General features: G+C 41.6%; 1 protein-coding gene across 1 annotated transcript in view; it reads right to left on the reverse strand.

Moving 5' to 3' along the window:
* Positions 1-18,921, reverse strand: part of KDR (kinase insert domain receptor) — a 30,280-nt gene that overhangs the window by 2,420 nt on the left and 8,939 nt on the right. The window contains exons 11-29 of the mRNA XM_057366818.1: positions 18,273-18,393; positions 17,585-17,693; positions 16,453-16,797; positions 15,658-15,804; positions 15,380-15,511; positions 13,618-13,724; positions 13,054-13,189; positions 12,690-12,794; positions 11,946-12,059; positions 10,579-10,667; positions 8,722-8,878; positions 7,144-7,244; positions 5,685-5,807; positions 5,436-5,547; positions 4,966-5,065; positions 4,757-4,862; positions 3,535-3,686; positions 426-522; positions 232-320 (exon numbers count right to left, since the gene is read on the reverse strand). Of these exons, the coding sequence (XP_057222801.1) occupies positions 232-320; positions 426-522; positions 3,535-3,686; positions 4,757-4,862; positions 4,966-5,065; positions 5,436-5,547; positions 5,685-5,807; positions 7,144-7,244; positions 8,722-8,878; positions 10,579-10,667; positions 11,946-12,059; positions 12,690-12,794; positions 13,054-13,189; positions 13,618-13,724; positions 15,380-15,511; positions 15,658-15,804; positions 16,453-16,797; positions 17,585-17,693; positions 18,273-18,393 (2,442 nt within the window). The remainder of the gene's footprint in view (positions 1-231; positions 321-425; positions 523-3,534; positions 3,687-4,756; positions 4,863-4,965; positions 5,066-5,435; positions 5,548-5,684; positions 5,808-7,143; positions 7,245-8,721; positions 8,879-10,578; positions 10,668-11,945; positions 12,060-12,689; positions 12,795-13,053; positions 13,190-13,617; positions 13,725-15,379; positions 15,512-15,657; positions 15,805-16,452; positions 16,798-17,584; positions 17,694-18,272; positions 18,394-18,921) is intronic.

The following is an 18,921-nucleotide window of genomic DNA, read 5'->3' on the forward strand; positions in this document are numbered from 1 at the left end:
GGGGTGGTTGATGCTATTGCAGCTGATGAACACAARTCCTTTCTGGGTGCTGACTGAGGCTTCCAAAAGCTGCATTACCTCTCCTCTCCTGTACCAAATGCAGGTGACCAGGCACACTGGGCACAATTTTGCTTTCTGTTTTTGAAAATACTYTGAGAAAAGATTTTGTCTTCCAAACAATTTTACAAACCAATCAGTTTTCTGACATACTATGTGCAGCCTGAGACTTACCTAAAGGGAATTTTCACTTGTTTTTCACTCTCTTCCAATGCCTTCAGCTCTTCAGATGCAAGAACCATCCCACTATCTGTCTGGTTTTCCTGCAAAGGTGTTGGAAATGCATTAAATGGAAAAATATTAAAAACACCAAAAAAAAAAAAACCCAAATCAACAGAAGGAAAATATGTATGAACAGATAAACTCACCTCCTGAACAACTTTTACAGTGGTTACCAATGGGACATCTTCAAATGTTTTCACACTCACAGGGCGGCTTTTTCTCTTGCTACCTTGCCGGTATTGACTGCAAAGAAAACAAAACAAAAAAAATTGTGTCCACTATTCACAACTTGGCTGCAAACAGTAGAATGATATCAGAATCCTTTCATCTCTCTTCAGAGAAGTTAATCCTTTTGTCAAAACATATTATGCAAACTTCAAAATACCTATTTATTGAAAGGGATGAAGAGCCTAGAAAGTGGCATATTTCTGACCTTCTGCTCCTCACAATATTGATCTCTGAGCAAATTCTAAGAAATGGCTTTGAGAAAACAGCTTCTTTCCTCAGTTACACGGGAGGGCTACACTTCCTGCAAGTTTTGCTTAGAAGTATAATAAACAGAGGAGCCTGGAGCACAGGCATGTGTCTCTTCCTTTGGACTGCACTTCTGAGACCCCTGGCTGGACCTAGGACAACAACAGCAGACTCAGCACACTGCTGCCCTTAAGCCGTGGGGATCAGGACAYGGAGTGCTAAATCTCTCTTGAAGGCTCTTCTCTGAAAGAAGCCCTCTGGTTCAGGATAACATCCATAAAGAATACTGGACAAAAAAATAAAATTGACTTTCATGGAGATACTGATACAGCAAACAAAACGGCATGCTCAGCTTTCTGCCTGAGTGAATATGGAGTGAAATGGACGTTGTCCCAGTCAAACAGGACAAATTCAGGTTCTTAACAGCTAATGAGGAAAAAGCAATGGAGTTAGTAGAGTAACCTTGAAGTGCAAAGCTGGAGACAAGTAAGAGCATCATTCACCCCATTTCTCAGCTTTGAGTCTAGCTGTGCTGAATTGTGCTTATATCCAAAAGATATTTATTTAAACTGCTGGGGACTTTGCAACTTCCTTGTGTAGCCTGCTCAGGTGCTCAATCACATTTTAGAAAGTTTTTCAAATATTAAACCCAAGTATTTGCTGCAAATAAAATTTGTCCTCATGCTGGGGACACAGAACAATCATTTAATGCCCAGACAAGAGCCAGCCTACAAGGGCTACAGTGAATGAGATCCTCCTGGTCAGGCCAAACTACTGAGCAAACAGGACTGGAAACACAGTAGGCACAGAGAGGCCATGCATGGAATGGAATCTGACTCCTGCCCAKTGGCAGAGAGAGCTCAGCTGATGTCCTGACAGTATTTCCGGGTTTTTTTTTTTTTTTGCATTTTGTATTAGGTTGTCCCATTAAACAAAAGGACAAGAATGGTCTACAKGAAACCAAAATGCATCTTCTCTGCTATCCTTCAGGTCAATTATTCTCCCTAAAAATTAAACTTTTATTACTTTGCCTTGATTTGTTCTTGACAAATCCATGCTGGCCATTTTTAGTTAATTTATTTTTCTGTAGGCATTAACCATTATTTATCAGATAACTTATTCCAGGGTTGTTCCCAGGATTCAAATTAAACTGATTCCAGAATTACACTTTTTCTGTTATTTCTAAGAGTAGGCATTACCTTTACACTTTACACTAAATCTTCTACACCTCACCTGACTGATTTTAAACAACAATCTTTTAAGATTCAGAAATTGAATACCTATTTCCTATGGCAAATATGGCAGATGTTAGGAGATCCYGCTGATTTTAATTTATATCAGCAATCTAAATATTCTTTAATATTCTCCATGCTTTCCCTATGCTTTCTACCCTCCTCCAGATTTGCTTTAGACATTATATTTATTAGCCTTTCCTCAGAGTTGGTACTTTTGTGAAGGTTGAAAAAGACACCTCTGAACACATCGATCTTTTCTGCTACCTGTATAGCAAAGTCCATGCCTAAAATATAATTTTCAGCTAACAGAACAGAAGAATAAAGCCCCTAGGAAGGTCTTAACCTTCCCACTTTGCCTCTCCTAGCATGTTTTCCACTAATGCTTTCACAATCCTATCATACCGTAAGATGAATAAAGGAGATTCAAATTCTCCTTAAAAGATTAACAGAGTGCTTTTTCTTCTGTTCAAAACAGGAAATGGGGACCAGGAAAAGCCATATAGGAAGTATTAAAATAAGTGCTAAGTTTTCAGTGTTAAATCATGCTTTTTTTGTCTTTTAAACATTTATAGTTTGAACTGTCCCACTATTAAAACACGAGGTTGAGAGTTCAGCTGCAGGACTGTAGGTTCAACTGCAGTGTGAAATGCATTGTGCCTGTGTAGTCTTTACTGAGACCACAGAAAAGTATTATCTGCTGTACCCCAAATCACTGGGAACTTTGTCTGTGATGGGTTTGATACAAGCAGTGAGGCAGAGGGGTCTGCTTTGTGGAAACCACATGGAACCTGCCAAGAATCTGTCTCCAGCCTGAGGGTGGAACCATCTCTTCCTATCGTCCTTCTGAGATTGCTTTCAGCAATCCAGGGCTCCCAGCATCTCAGTGGCTGTTCTGGATGAGGAAATGCCTTTCTCCCCTACATCCCATACCAGAGGTCCTCAAAGGGTCCATCATAAACCCCTGAAGTGCATTAGTACAAACTCCTTCCTGCAAAGTCACCTCTGCTGTGATACCAAACAGCATCTGCCACAGTGGGTGCCTCAGGAGCCCACCAGAAGCAAGCGGGACAAAAACCGTGACAACACTATTCATGTCACGTTCCTCCTGGCTATCAATTCATGAGCTATGTTCACTTTAGGCAGAGAAATGCCAGCGAGATTATTAATGATAGATCTATCATCATTAGTATTCTAGGCAATTGCAACACGAGACTGTGAACACAACTGAATCAGATCAATGAAACCTTCTATGTGTTCTGGTTCTTAAAAAAAAAAACAACATATATTTCCATGGCTTTCTTTGTTTTTAAATGAGGATACAAAATCTTGAAAGGGTAGCAACATTAAAAGTAAATTAGAAAATCACTAATTGGGAAGGTATGAAACTAGCAGTTGCCTACAAAAGATTTACAAATTCCTTCTTGTCCCTACGGAGAAGGTTAAATATGGACCAGGCAGCTGAAGTCTCTTCCTTTCATTTTCCCTTCCCCCAGCATGAACAAAACCTGCCCAGAGGCCCCAGTAGGATGTCCACCATATAAAATACCTAATTCCTGCTGTGTTGTCATAATGGAATTTAGGATCACAGACTTCCTCTTCCTCCCTACAGGAAGCAGGTGAAGTTGGGAGAGACAGACCTGAATCCTCTTCCATATTCAGTGATACWGACAAAGGAAGGACAACGTAGTCTTTACCATCCTGTAGAATGCAGTGAAGAAATACAAAAATTAAATAGGCTACAGGGACACACAGACATACAGAGACACACAGACATAGACAGATACATTCACAAATGTGGAGAATTCATCAGTCCAACAGTCTATGTGTTTTATTAAACTATGAACAGTATGCCACCTTTACAGGAGGAGCTACATTAAAAAGAAGGAGGCTTACTAAGAACCACTTGCAAGTAGTTTTAATTTTTTTTAAAAAAATTATATGACATACTGTAAACTGGACTTCTTTTTGATGTCTTTGTGGGAAAAAAAAAGAAAAAAAAGAAGTAGATTTTAGTAATTTTTGAATCCCAATGCCACAAAGGAAATGAACCAGGTAGTTTAGAAGGGCAGGCAATTGCCATCATCACCAGTAGGTTAGAAAGGGTCAGTTTGTCTAATAGGGGAGCACACAGCCAAATCCAGCCTCCTTCATCCAGTGGGCTCACATCTAATGCCATGGCCTTGTCCACTTCCATAGTGACTGAAGAGGAAGCCATAAGATGGAGAATTTGGAAGTGAGGCCCATGTACCCCGCCCCAGTCACAGTGGTGTCTCACTGCAATGCCTGCACACAGGTCGTGCCTCAATTCATTGATTTGCATTCACAGGCAATGAAATCCTTGTATTCTTGTTTTCCAGGATAGCCATTAAAAGCATCACAGCCCACACCCTCGCATACACCACGATAACCATCTTTGGCACAGTGAGATCAACAGGAGCTACCTGCTGGAATGCATCTGCAGCGTGCAGAGAAAGCAGCAGCAGAGCRGGGAACTGAGCCTGGGCCAACAACTCCCCAGCAAGGACAGCAGCAGTGTCACGGGAAGCCTTACTCACAGAGTGGCTTTTGGTTACTGCAACACAACCTCTGAGATCTTTACACCATAAGTCACTCTGCGGATCAGACCCAGCTGCTGGTCAGTAACAGGTCAGCCCAGGCTCCCTGACAGCTCCAGCACACAGCACCCAGCTATGGAATGCTGAGGTGGCTGGCAGGACAGCACAGATCCAGGCAGTGGTTTTAGCAACCAGAGAATACAGTTCATGTACCTGACGGACATTGGCTTGCAGTAAATTCCCCAGGTGCTCCACCAGCTCTGAGAAAGTTGGTCTCTGCTTGGGATCKCCATGCCAACAATCCAGCATTGTTTGGTACCTAGAATGACAACACCAATTAAAATACCAGCATCTACTGCATGCTCCTGGCATCTGCTATTAGTGTGGGGTAAATGTGGGCAGCTGGAAGGACAGTTTCTCACATTTCTGGTGTTGTATAGTCTGGTGCTCTCATTCTCGTTCCTTCTTTCAGTCTTCTGCAAAATTCCTCATCGATTTTCACGCCAGGGTATGGTGATGCACCTGAAATGAAAGCAATGGTAATTTAAATACATTAAACTCTTCAATTTTGGGATTAATTTTCAAGCAAATAACTTGCTTATGGTTTGTGTTAATAAGACAATTTGGTATATATTTGGATATGTAAACAATTTATATTTATGATGAAAAAAGCAACTGATTGAGTAAATGAGGCACATCATCTCTTGCTGAAATTGTATGAAGGAGCATTTACATTTGCATTTTAAAGAAAATTTGAATGTTTTATTTTGATGGAGAAGTAAATAGGAATTTTTAAAGAAATGAAAATGCTAAAGAGGATCCAAGAACACTTTGACTGTTTTCTTTAGATCCTTTTGTGGAGACATGCCTCAGTAAAATTAAAGTCACTCACCTAAYGAAAATATTTCCCACAGCAGAACTCCAAAGGACCATACATCACTCTGAATGGTATATACTCTGTCAAAAATGGTTTCTGGTGCCATCCATTTTAGGGGTAGTCTAGCCTAAAAGCATTTTCATAAACAAAATGGTATCACAGTTTAGCAAAACACTGAGTTTACACAAAACCCTTTGGGGTAAAAAAAAAAAGAAGTCCTGACTTCATATTAATTCTCTATCAAACAGAAAATCTGAAACTTACATCTCCTTTCCTGACGTAATCTGGGTCTTTGTAGATGTCTCGAGCCAAGCCAAAATCACAGATTTTGACCACGTTATTGTCTGACAAGAGGATATTACGAGCAGCCAGGTCCCTGTGGATGCACTGCAAAGAGAAGTAAACAACTTCATGTGCTGCCTGTCGTCACAGCTCTGTCCACAGGGCTGATCTCTTTCACGTATGTGCTCTCCTACCCTCAAAGGCCAGATAATTCTTAAAACCTTTAAGAAAAAGAAACCTCAGCATCAACATTTGCTGATTTTAAGTGTTTTTTTGATGGTCACCACTGATTTGGCTCAGGGAGACTTGTGTTGCCAAGTCCAAACATACATCTGTTTATCCACTGTGCAGAGAGGGCCTTTGAAGTTAGCTAATTAATTATCCTAAGGAGCTGACACAAAACAGGTTCAGATCTGATTACCTTTAGATTTACTTAGCTTCGCTYAAATCTGTGTACTCCACTATTTCGCTGAAAAACACCACCCTAAAATGCTGACTGGATTCCAACACAAACTAAGCTTTACTACAGAGAAAGAAGTCCACATCTCCACCTGTGCAGAACAACAGCTTAGTTAACAACCCAAACACTTCAAAACTCAAGACTCAATAGCCTGAAGTAAAAAAAAATCAGGCTCTGAAAGTGACTACAGATTTGCTTCTACTATGAATGGAAACTCTGGATTCTGGAAGCAGCTATTTTACATATGCACATCAATCAGGATGCATGAAAGGCAGTCAAAAGCATGTTTTTAGAAAAAGACTCTGAAGTCTGCTCTCRAACACCTAGCCTGCACTCTAGAGCAGTGTTGTATTTCCCACTTCTATTTTCTTTTCCCATTTCTAAGTTGGTTTTTTTTCTATACAGCTGCATGCAATTCCTCACTCTTGCTGGAACTGTCAYCCTTTGAAAAACGAGCTCTACATATTTAGGCTCAAACCACTTCTAGAAGCCCAAAATGCAGGTGAAGTGCTGTTGACTGCCAGGGTATCTTTGGTAAGAGATTCTCCATGGAGTTATCCATCAAGTTTCCCAGCTGAGCATCGTTTCTCCTCACACTACCCTTCCAATCCCACYGCGCAAGGTACGAGCAACCTCCTCAGAGCAAAATCCTTTACTCTTGTCTTGCTCCAGCTACCAGGGATTTGTCCCTAAATCCTTTAATCATCCCTATACATCAGCTCCCCTCCTCCAACCACTTAACCATTCTTCTGTGAACTGTGAGCCATGAAGCTTACACAGATCACTGACATTTGTGTCAATAAATGCATGGGCTGTTCCACTCTGTAGCATTAATGATCTGGGTATATCTTAGAGCATARAGAAAATGTTGCGGATGATTGCCAGTCCAAAGATGAACACACTGTTTCCTTCTCCAGACCTACAGCACTGCTTCCTACAGTCAAATAAATAACATGCCACTCTTCCTGAGAAGTTCCTTACTTTGCGTGAAGCCAAGAACTCCATTCCCCTCGCCACCTGGAAGCTGTAACAGATGAGGTCCTCCATGGTCAAAGGGTTCTTGCAAAGGTCTTCAGGACCAGCTGCAAAGAATCAGGTGACAAACATGACAATCAGTCAAACATGCCCTTTGTCACTGATTTCACACATAACTACTAGCTAGGTAAAAGTCCATCTGAACCTTATGCCACATTGGACTGGAAAAGCAAATGTAGCACATTTTTTGGCTATACAATTATCACTAACTACCCATTTTACATCAAACCCATTTACTTGTGCAAAACAAACTTTCAGGCGATGGGTTATACCCTAGYCCTTCTTGCTTGTTTCCAGAGTTCCCACCAGAAGAAAGATTTGCAAAACAATCCCAAAAGAAAAACAACTGAAGCTCAGCTCACAAGTTCCTAGGACAGTAAAGCTTTCTGTGGTTTSAGCAGATGAATTTGGAAACCAAGGAGAGGGAGGCCACACCTAGTCTTTATGAGCAAAGAATATGCCATGGGGAGAAAGACTTGAATTTGGCAAAAAGCCCTGCTAATTTAGTGTAGAAGAACCCTAACCTCATCCTCTAGTGACCTGGAAGAATAATGTACTCAAATATCCAAAGATACCAGGGCATTTAGCTCCTGCTGAAATAAACAACTCTGTGACTCTGCTCAGCTCTTGATTTTAAGTAGATAGGTACCAAGAACTGCAACACTTCATTGTAAGGGCTGCTTCAGATCTACATACTTCTTGTAACATCCCAGCTCAGAGGGTCATTGTTTACACCAGGGAGTACTGGAAAAGGACCAAAATGGTGTGGAAATGCATGAAGTGCATGTGTGACATTACCCATTAGATTGCACTGAAACTGCATTCTCCCTGTTCACACACTGGTATTTTTCTTTGCATTAAATGACTTTTAGTAATAGTTGAGGTACAGGCAGTAGAGCTATGGCCTTCCTCCCAACTAGTTTGATCCCACCCCTAGGTGAAATTAGCAGCCTCTGAAACAACAGCACTGAGCATTTTTTGCTCTGTCTGCCAAGGGAGGACATGGCAAACGCATCAGTGAAACCACTGCAGAGGATGTGTGCATCCCGGGGAGGATTTCAATGAGTGGGTAATTCAGGCTTCCTGTTCCTGATGGACCACCTGGGCCGAGGGAAGGCAAAGCAAGCTCTCTGCTAATAAGCAGCAAAGCAGATAGCATTTCACAGTATTTAACTTCTGAGCAAACATTAAGGAAATTCAGTTAGCATCCTGATACATCCCTCTGTACTGCCTCTGGGGTTTGTGCTCTGCAATTTTCCCTGAAGACATTGGGCCATTAAAAAGACACATTTCCAAAAGGCATCACACTAAAAATAAACCCTTTTCATGCAGAACATTGTCTGGGATTGAGCTGAGGGGTTTAGGATGCTGATCTAGATAATTCATCACTCAGAAACTTTGGTCATCCAGAAAATGCCCCCGTACACAGCTTGGAGGGAGCTTCAAAAACCACACAGACCCCAGTGTCCCCTGTGAGCCCCACCAATGACACATGTTCCAACACCAGGAGGAGACATATCCTACCATCCTCCTCCTCCACATCACTCAGGGACCGCTCCTCCACAAAGCCGGAGCTTGCTGAGCTCTGGCTGCTCGTGATGCTGTCCAGACGTCGCTTCAGGTCTGCAGAGACGTCACCAACGTAGTTCTCCTTCCCCTGCCGAAATCTGGCACATTTGGTCTAGAAATAAGAGGGGAGGGTGAGAAAAATCAGAAGCTGAAAGCATGCCAGAAGCTTTTGCTGGAGAGACACCGATGCTCCCTACGGACTGTGCCAAGGTCACCAGGGACGGCAGGAGARCAACCCAGCGCAGGCGTGATGGGCTGCTCTGCTCCAAGCCAGCTCTGGTTGGGGCACCAGGCTGGGACATTGACACCACCAGCAAAATCCAACCCATGACCCCATGGGCTCGCCAGCTGGAACACCCTCTACCACTCCACAGCACAACTTTCACCTGCTTTCCCATCCTGCCAGCAAAACTCCAGCCCCGTCTCCATGTGCTGGGGACTAAATGCACCCTGAGGAGCTGGTGTGCTCAGCCCCCAGCACCCACCTTGAAGCACATGTGGATGGATGCTGCCAAACCCTCTCACATGCTCCAGCCTCTCTGCTGCTATGGCTGCACCTCCTGCCGCTGCAAAGGCCCTGCTGCTAAACCTSTACCTTGGCCAAAATCCTAGCAGCCATCAAAATCTGACTTACTTCCTTTTCTCCTTGAGCCACTGCATGTCTCTAGGGAGCAACCCAGCCCCACAGGCTTCCTTCACAACATTTCCATTTTCTCCTGCTTTGGTTTCATGTTTTTTTTCCCTGGTAGGGCTGGTTTTTAACATTGCCAAATCCCATTCCCGCCGCTTGTGTCAGCAAGGGTCAGCACCCTCCTGAAGCCCTGTCTCTTCCTTCAAGGCCTCTCAGATATTTGTTTATCTTTTTACCTCACAAGAAGATGCAGAGTTGCCTTTGCCAATATAAAATAGTAAACAATGTCTCCAAGGAGAAAGAAAAATAACCCCCTGGAGAACTGAAAAGCAGTGGCAAGGAGCTCTGATCTAGACGCAGCAGCTGCAGGAGGACTGGAGTCAACCAACGTGGCAGAGCACAGCCCAGGGTGTGGGCTGAAAAAGGTAGGGACCCCAGGGTGACCCTCAGTGYTGGGTACACACAGCAATGTTCTTCATACAGCAATCTGACCCTGAGAGGGAATGGATCCTCCAGATGGATCCACTCCAAAAATATGACTCCTCTCAGAGGTGCCCAGAAATGAGTTTGAAAATGCCAGTCTCCATCCTCCCCCATCTTTCAAATTAGGGTTCAGAGTGGGTGCTGTGATGGAGCTCCTTTTAGCAAAGGACTTGGGAGTTGAAAAGCTGAACGCAAATTAACAAGCTACATCAATTACACAAAACTATTAACAGCAAAAGAAATTTATGGCCTCGTTCAGCAATGAGCCAAGGGGACAAAAGGATAATCACGTGATAGCAGATACCTATGGATATCTGATGGGTATGTACACTAAGAAAGGAGTGCAGCTATTTAAGGTGGTCTGGAGCTTAACTGAGAAAGGAAAAAATTCAGGCTGATAATCAGAAAAAACTTCCTGAAAGATACGGCCAAGTGTAGAATAGTCTGCCAAAGGAAATAGTGGAAGCCCAGTTCCTTTGCACATTTTAAGCTAACAATAACAAAACAGCTACATTGCAGGGGCCAGGGGAAAGACTAGATGACCTCTGATGTCTTTGCCATCTCTCATTCCCATGAGAAGTACTAAGACATTCAGCGTCCCCAAGGATTCCTGCTTCAGTCTGCACTAGAAAAAGAAACATTGTGYGTGGAAAAAACCCACCAAATCAGACATTTTACTGTTAACCTTGACTCCTTACCTTGTACGGGACAAATTCATTCCTCTTGCTCCGTAGGTAAGCTGACAGGTTTCCAAACTTGCAATATTCCACAATCACCATGAGTGGGCCTGTACAACACATCAAGCAATTTCTTAGACCCTTTGTATCCCACCTTATCTCACAGCATAACTTCTGGCTAGAAATACGTACAGTTCAAAGGGCATTCCACTAGCCAAAGGTTTTTTTAAAATATCAGCAATAAAAAAAAATAAAATCTAATCAAAGCACAGAAATTATTCATCTTTCTGCTGTTCAAGGGAAGAAAACAAAGCACATAATTTTGAAAATCACAGGCTTCATTCTACATGTCAAAAATTCAGGGGTGTGCTTATATTTGAAGTGCCAATAACAGCCCATGTTCATTGACATTGTAAGGATGAGACATAAGTATTTGAATGAACTTCAGTGCAATTAACCATTCATCTGCAATAAAATACACACATGACTCTCCATGCATTTTTGTACAGGTGGTTAAAGTACTGAAAATTTAAAACATGAACCTTGGTTTCAGACAGAGGTGCCTTAAGTACAATCTAAACGTGGTATTTTTACTTCAAATAGGCACATGCTGCGGTGATAAATTTTCGTCCTAGCTTCCACATAATGGCCATCTCTATTTTATTATGGAATAAACAAGGAAATAAATATTTATGGATTATGTTTCCCTAAACTACTGACTTCTGTCATGGAACTTTACAAATTAAATTTTCATCCCACAGTAAGCCACCAAGTCAGCTTCCCTGAAAAATTATTACTAAGTTACTTTACACTGAATTTCTTCCAAATTAGTTTGTAGCAYTGGATTTGCTAAACAAAACATCTGTCCCCAATTATACAGTGGAATAGGTTCATCCACCCAGAGCTGGACTCCAAATTGCAATCTCGCCTCCCCCACACACACAAAAGCACAACAGCCCATCAGCCCATCCAAAGACAGAGAAGGGAAGTCACAACTTGCAGTTGCACTGTAGCTGGTGAATAAGGGTAGGAATAACTTATAAAGGGTAAACTTATAAACTTATAAAGGGTAGGAGTAACTTATAAATTTGGTATTAGACTCAGCTCTGAAGTCTATTATACATGGGCTGCCCATTATAAAGGTGGATCTCAAATATAGAAAAGCAAAGTGAAGGAACAACCAAGGGATGGAGCTGCATGTAGAGCTCAGGGCTTCTGTGCCCTTATTCTACCTCTGGACCTGCTCACTCTTACCAGATTTGTTTGGTTTTTTTTTTAAAGAACTGCTCTTTCCAACGCTTAATTTTGAAACACAATTGTCTATGCAGCAGAAAGGGAAGAAATAGGGTTTTCATTAGCACCTTCTCACCCACTAAGGAGTTACTCACCTCCTGGCTTTGTGCAGGCTCCAAGCAAATTGACAACATTGAGATGATGGCCAATATGAATGAGTATCTTCAGCTCTGACATAAGTGCTCTGTGCTCACTATGGGTTGCCCCTTCTGAAGAGGTAAAGCAACACAGGTCAGGAGCATCACAGACAGAAAGGTTTTGCCCTTTTCCCCATTCTCTTATGTGTCCAGCCCATCAAGCGAGGAGTCTTGTTGGCTGGTGGGCTCTGTCAGCTATGCCAGTACAGCACAGAGTGGAATACAGCCCCCAGCTGCTGGCAGCTGCATTTTGCTGCCCAATTACATCTTCTTTAAGAACAATGTGTCTGGGAACTGCACATTTCACCTTTTCTGTGGCAAATGCAATGCAGTATAATATGATTTAATGTGAGGAGAAAGCTATTCCAAACTACGACTCAGTTTGGAGCGTGTCTAAGCCATTGTCTTGAGACTTGCAAAAAGCTTCCCACGAGGATGCATAAGGCAAAAATGGACATGTGCAAATTGAATGCAGGAGCAATTTTGTGTTCTGAACCTGAGTAGAATTATAAAGCAGTGGCTAGGAAACCACAGTGCATTGCTCCAGTTATCAGTGAGGGAAAGGCATGCACTTGCTCTAATCATTGCTTCGTGGTAACAGCTGTTAAGCTAAACTTTTACAATGACTGGTACGATGGTTATAGTGCTGACAAATATTCCTATATTGTATATTCAAGTTGAAGTTTTAGTCACTGTTTTTACCTTTAAGCATTTTGACTGCCACTGTTTTGCAGGTAGCAGTTTTGTCAATCCCAAATGCATCTGCTTCTATGACCTGGCCAAAAGCTCCACGTCCAAGAGGTTTACCTTGAAGTGAGAACACAGTGCATATTCAATTGGCACAGCAGAAGTTGTAGAATAAAAAGCAACTCAAAACTGAGTTCATATAGAGGAAATTATGCAAGGACTTAAATTGTAGATAGGATGCATGATATCCTATGGGAACATGGAGCCCCACCCACGGATCAGGCAGCAGAGCAGTCCCATGGCAAGCCAGGACCCGAAACACCCTCCAGCACAGTGCTGGCTGCAGTGTCACTACATGGTTCATGCAATGAAAACTCACCTAGCTTTAGCCTGTCTCTGGGAAACTCCCACTTGCTGGCATCATATGGGAGCCGCTCACAGTGCTCATCTATAGGGACTTCATCGGGATCCATGATGATTGACAAGTAGCCAGTCTTCATGTCCCCTCCGTTGGCCTGGAAAATGGTATTAGTTGCAGTTGCACAGTTCTTTGCTGGTAATGTGCAGGCAAAATGCCATTTTCTCACTTCAGAGTATGTCATTAGTTCCCAGAAATGCGAGGCTGCCATTGACTTACACCATGTCATCATGAGTGTGATCATCGTTAATTACTTGCACTTTTCTTTTTTCTCTCTCTCTCTCTTTTTTTTTTTTTTTTAATAAACAGAACCAGATGAAACATTTTTTTCTTGTAAGGGCCTGTTCAATTAGAAACAAATTTTTGTGCCCCCGGTTCCAGGCAAGAATGTTATGGCATGGAGAGAAAAAATGTGTCTGTTGATTTAAGAACAATGGAAAGAAGCAACACAAAAGGCCTCAAGTCAGCTCTYATTTGTCATGCAAGACCAGTGCTGATAGGACAGTATGAGAATTTTTTCATTACCCGCTTAACGGTCCGGAGGATGATTACAAGAAGCAACCAGAAGAACATGGCAATCACTGCAGTGCCAACGAGGATAATGAGCTCCAGATTTGTTTTCTCTTCAGCGCCTGGGAAGAAATAAATGAATATTTGAGTGATAGTTGGAAGCATATTTGTTTTGTTCATTCATTAAAGTAAAGAATGGAGGTCCTTGTTCTGAAGGTTCGTTTTAAAAGTGCAACATGGAGCAAGGAAACGAAAGCAAAACAAAACAAAACTCGGGGATTTATATTGGAAATTATAGTTTCATGCAGTTTCACACGCTATCCAATTTTGCAGTATCAACTTTGTTTCAAGGACAGTCTGGACCTTTGGCAAACATAAAGAAGTAAAATTCACATTTTGGAAAGAAATAATTGTTTTAGAATACCCAAAGTTAATGACTCTTTCTTTAGACACCAAAAACCCACCCCCATCATATAGAAAATAAAGTGCTGTGAGAATGACCTGGAGAACAATCTCTCTCTTGTCTCTTGACACCATTCAGCTGGGGCATGAAAAATGTGGCTCCACAAGAACACATGATAAYAAGGTCTTATTTACAACGTTCCTTTTCCACTAAAGTGGTGGCAGATACCACTTGAGCATCTTTCAGTGCACAGAAGCAGCTCTCTTCTTCAGCTCGTGTTTGCCACTTCATGCTCCTGTATTTCATCCTTCCCACCACAGAGATTTTCCTACACAGTAGCACACTCCATTGCGTGACCCCAATGAGCTGCACTATAATTTCTTGGAGTGAAACAGTATGTCCTACACCAATTTCAAACCTCTACAGATGCGCTCCAGCCACATTCACCACATCAGCTGAAATCTACATCGATGTCAGCTGCAGTTAATTCCTACCCCATGTAAACATTTTGCCCAACATCTAAATATCCTAAAGCAACCTATAAGAATAACATGATATTGCTTTAATTACCTTAATGGAACAGAACAGACAACCACCCTGACTTACAAGACAGAGGTCTGTGAAGGGTTCAGTGACTAAAGTATGAAAATGTACTAATATCAAGAGCAAGAAGCTTTTAGTTTGAGGCTTCTCATTGTAGCTCTTAGTGAAAAGTCCATTGTGGTCCCAGATATCCAGACTGCAGCCTAACCTCTGGCTAGGATTTATTGTTTGTCATTGCAACTTGTATTTTGGTGTGCCACAACAGGACTGGAACAAGTGAGAGATGGGTCTCACAAATGCTGCTTTCAGAATGGACTAAGGCTGGAGTCCCCTAACCCAAAATCACTACCTGTTTCACTGAAACGGGACAGAAATCACAAGAGACTGCAAAAAGTCTTCACTATATTTTTCTTAGGTTCTGTGAGAGAAATGACATCACTTAAAAAGGTACAACATACTATGCTAAAAAAACATAGTATGACAATTATGTTACCTAGACAACAGAGATGCCCCAGGATACCTGCATGTTTAATCAGCTCTGTAGTAGGGGTTTGCATGTAATATGGGTTGGCAGTTTTCTTTGCAACCACAAGTAAGATAGATCCAGTTTTTTTGAAAAGCTCTAAACAACATAGTGGAGAAGCATCAACCTCAACAGCTGGCTTATGACAGCTATGACAGCACCCAATTTGACCTTTGTAGGAATGGTCAGGGGGCTTTTCACAAATTTCATAACATATTTTCAGATCTCCTATCAGAATAGCCAATAAATTTTTTCTTCTAGTTATTCTAAAAATTTCATGTACAATCTGAAAAGAAGCTAACACCAACCTTCCACTGAAAAGAAAGCCACTGCTTTACTGCACCCGAGGACATTGCATGCGAGGCAGGTGTACAGCCCTCCATCTTCTTTCCTCACTCGRCGGATGGTGAGTGTTTTGTTCCCATCTTTCAAAACAATACCTGGAAAAAAGTTATGGCTCTCAGTTGTGCTATTTTTGTGTCACGTTCTGTTAAGAATCCAAAATGAAACTTTTCATTGTGAAAATCAGAAGTCAGCCTCATGAAAGAAAGCTTTTTAATGAGTATAGCAAAGGGGCAATCCTCACCTGAATCTTCCACAAGGGTCTCGTTATTTTTAAACCACATGATGCTTGGAGGAGGAATGCCATTCACTGCACATGACACTTCTATAGTTTCACCAGTGTTTGTTGTTTGATTTTCCAGATTTCCTACAATTGTGGGTGCCATGGGCTCTGTTGGTTTGAAAATACAATAACATTACTGATTATTAAGAAAAAGATCCATCTTTTTCAGTAGTAGCAGTTCATGTCCAAGTAACAAAGTCTCAAATCCTTTTATTACACCAAGAGCCATAGTGCTCATGTTAAGATCATAGTTTGACTTCCACATGACATGAAAAAATTGTAATAGCCAAGAAAATTTCCACAGTATTGATATAACCTGCTTTAGCTGATTTAATTTGTAACTTCCTCAGGCTGCTGAGGGAAGAGGGAATAGTTAAGAAATTGCTTCCCTCACATTTATATGTCCAAGGTCCTTATGAGAATTTTGACACTGTTGGTTCATTAAAATCCATTCAGGACAGGCCATGAATATGTATAAGTATTTTCCTGGATCTGCCTAATCAACCCAGACAAGTAGGTCCCAAAGCAAAGTCATCACTGTTTGTGTGGAAAGCTGACCGATTATCAGCTTGCACTGCTTGTGCCTAAATATTGGCATCACTCATGACAGGTTTAAATTCTAGACACAACTTCAAACTCGAGAGTCAGTCACACAAAGCAGCAGCATTAATGCTGTGAATACACATGTGCACTGCCACTGCTGCAGTTATTTTCATAAACAAACACTCATTTTGCTTCAGAGTAAGAGATCCGTACCTTGAACAGTGAGGTGCTTCACCAGGCAGTGCTGTGTTTTAGCCTTCTTGTCCTGAGCAATGCAGACATAGTCCCCTCCATCTTGGAGGGAGATGTTACGAAGGATGAGCTCTAAGGTGACATTTTCACCATTGGTGYTTGAAACTGTCTCATTCAGCTTCTGGAGAGCATTGAGGTTCTTGCAAACAGGCATAGGTAGCCCTCCAAAAGGAGTCTGCGAAACGTGGGCACTGAGTTTATACCATGATAACTTCTCAAAGGTGAATTTGTCTGCTGTGCATTGCAAGGACATGTTATCCTTCTCTGTCAGTTGATTYTGAGGCTGGAGATTGATTTCAAGACCCCCTGCAAGTTAAAAAAGTAAAATAAATTCCTATCTGATTGTGCATTTTGTGGCTAACAGCTTGAAAAGGTGTTTTTGAAAATACAGATTTTTGTCATCCTATCTGGTTGCAAGTAAGGAAAAGAAACACTGAAAAAGATCCACCAAATCAATCAATCAATCAATCAATCAATCAATCAATCAATCAGTCAACTAATCAATTATCTAAGGAGTACAATCTCATTAAAAGCAATCCATTCCAAATGGATCAAATGAAGGACTGTGCAACAGATGCACTTACCTTTCCTGTAGAAACTTATTGCAAACTAAAATGATTCTTAGCTCTATCTTAGAGTTCTTTTTTAGACTTGGATTAAATTAAAATTTTTGCATGTGAACATGGGGACTGATTGCTAAGGAAATGGGAGCTCTTTGCCAGTGGTTGTGAAAATTTTAGTCTTAGGTCTTACAGCATGTCTTTACTCATTTTGTGGCACTACCACAATTTCTCTGTAGCTCTTTTAAGTGACTGCAAAAGCAGTAGTCACTCTGGGGGCAACAGTACCCATCTTTCATCACATTCACTGGCCTGCCACTCCACTGGATGCTAGTAGAACTAAACACTTGGCTGAAATTAGTGGTAACTTTAAAGGCTACCTGAAGAAAATCCTAGGTAAACCTRAAATCTCAAAGAATTAAAGGATTCCATAAAGGACAGGAACCAGAAAACAGCATTGAAGTGCCTTTCATCAGCAAACAGACAAAAATAACATCAATTTAACACATCTGTCCTCAGCACGGTGCACTTACTGGTCACATGGAAGGAGATCACTCTCTCGCTTGACCCAGCCCTGTTTGTRGCCATACATCTGTACAAAGCAGACACATTTGCTGCTTGAATCACGAGAGTGCTCACAGTCTACAAAAGAACAATCAAGCAATTTCATACTTTATCACTGCTAACACCCAAACACCTCAGCTGCTCAGCAAAGGCCTCTGCATATATCTGCACAACCAAAAATCCCTCCAAAGCACAAATCCATGGCATGGCAGAAAAACAGTCCCCTTCTGAAGTTTACATTTTTGTCCTTAAGTGTGTAACAATCAGGTAAAAGGAAACGGGAAGAAGCAGGAAGTGGACTTTGGTATATGTGTTAAAAAATGCTGTACCAACAATTTTTCCTGCTTTTCAGTCTTTCCAGCTTCTATTACTGTTAATTGGCAAGATTAACTCATCTAATTTCAGACCACTAAAAGGTAAAAATCTGAGTCAGTTCTGTTCYTCAATAGAGACTCACTTCGGGTGAGAGTCCAAACGACCCAAAAGTGTTCTCTCTGCCTCTGGGCTTCAGCAGGAGCTTGCCCGGCTAGCTGAGAGTAGATCCCTGAGTTTAACAAGGGGTGAAAAGAGTCTGGTCTCTAGTGATGTTTTTCCAGACATGTGGACTGCTGAACAGAGTTAATCATCTCCAGCCAAGAGAAAAGAAAATCTGCTCACCTTTGTTTTCCCAGCAATAGTAACAACCCGGTGCTTAATTTCAACCTGATTCCCACCCTTTCTCTCTGAAATCACTTTCCATTTCTTGCAYGCATATGGGTTGGCTCCTGAGCGAACTTTCCTGAAACACAAGTAGAGACATATGCATTACATGAGAGGAATATGTGTACTTCTAGACAGTGATTTTGGGTTCTCCTTATAAAATGCAGATATTTGTAAGTCAGATGCATTGATGGCCACAGCTTACATTTGTGAGAGAAGTATAAGCTCCTGGAAATAGATCTATTAAATTTCACCCTACAACCTTCTGAGACCTTCATGCTCTTTAAAATAAAGGACCCCCAAGCCTAAAGGTGAATTTCCTAATTAATCTGCCTGTGTCAGCTCAGTCAGAATTGTTGGAGGGAAACAGCTATTTTGGGAACAAACCTCCATTCATAAATGGATGATTCAAGTTGATTTAGCTCAAAGGAAGACAGAGAGACATAGAAATYGCTGAACTCCCTACAAGAATTTCTTGAGGACAGTAGCCATTGTGTAGGAAGCAACCAGGCACCAAAGGAAGAAACTAGTGGAATCATTTTAAAAACAACAACAGGAAAGAAGAATGCTTTTTTTTTATTTTTTACCCTGGCCTTTTTTTTTTTTT

Source organism: Malurus melanocephalus, unplaced genomic scaffold (assembly GCF_030028575.1).
Source record: "Malurus melanocephalus ecotype Western Australia unplaced genomic scaffold, MMel_1.1 scaffold_71, whole genome shotgun sequence".
Lineage (NCBI taxonomy): Eukaryota > Metazoa > Chordata > Aves > Passeriformes > Maluridae > Malurus > Malurus melanocephalus.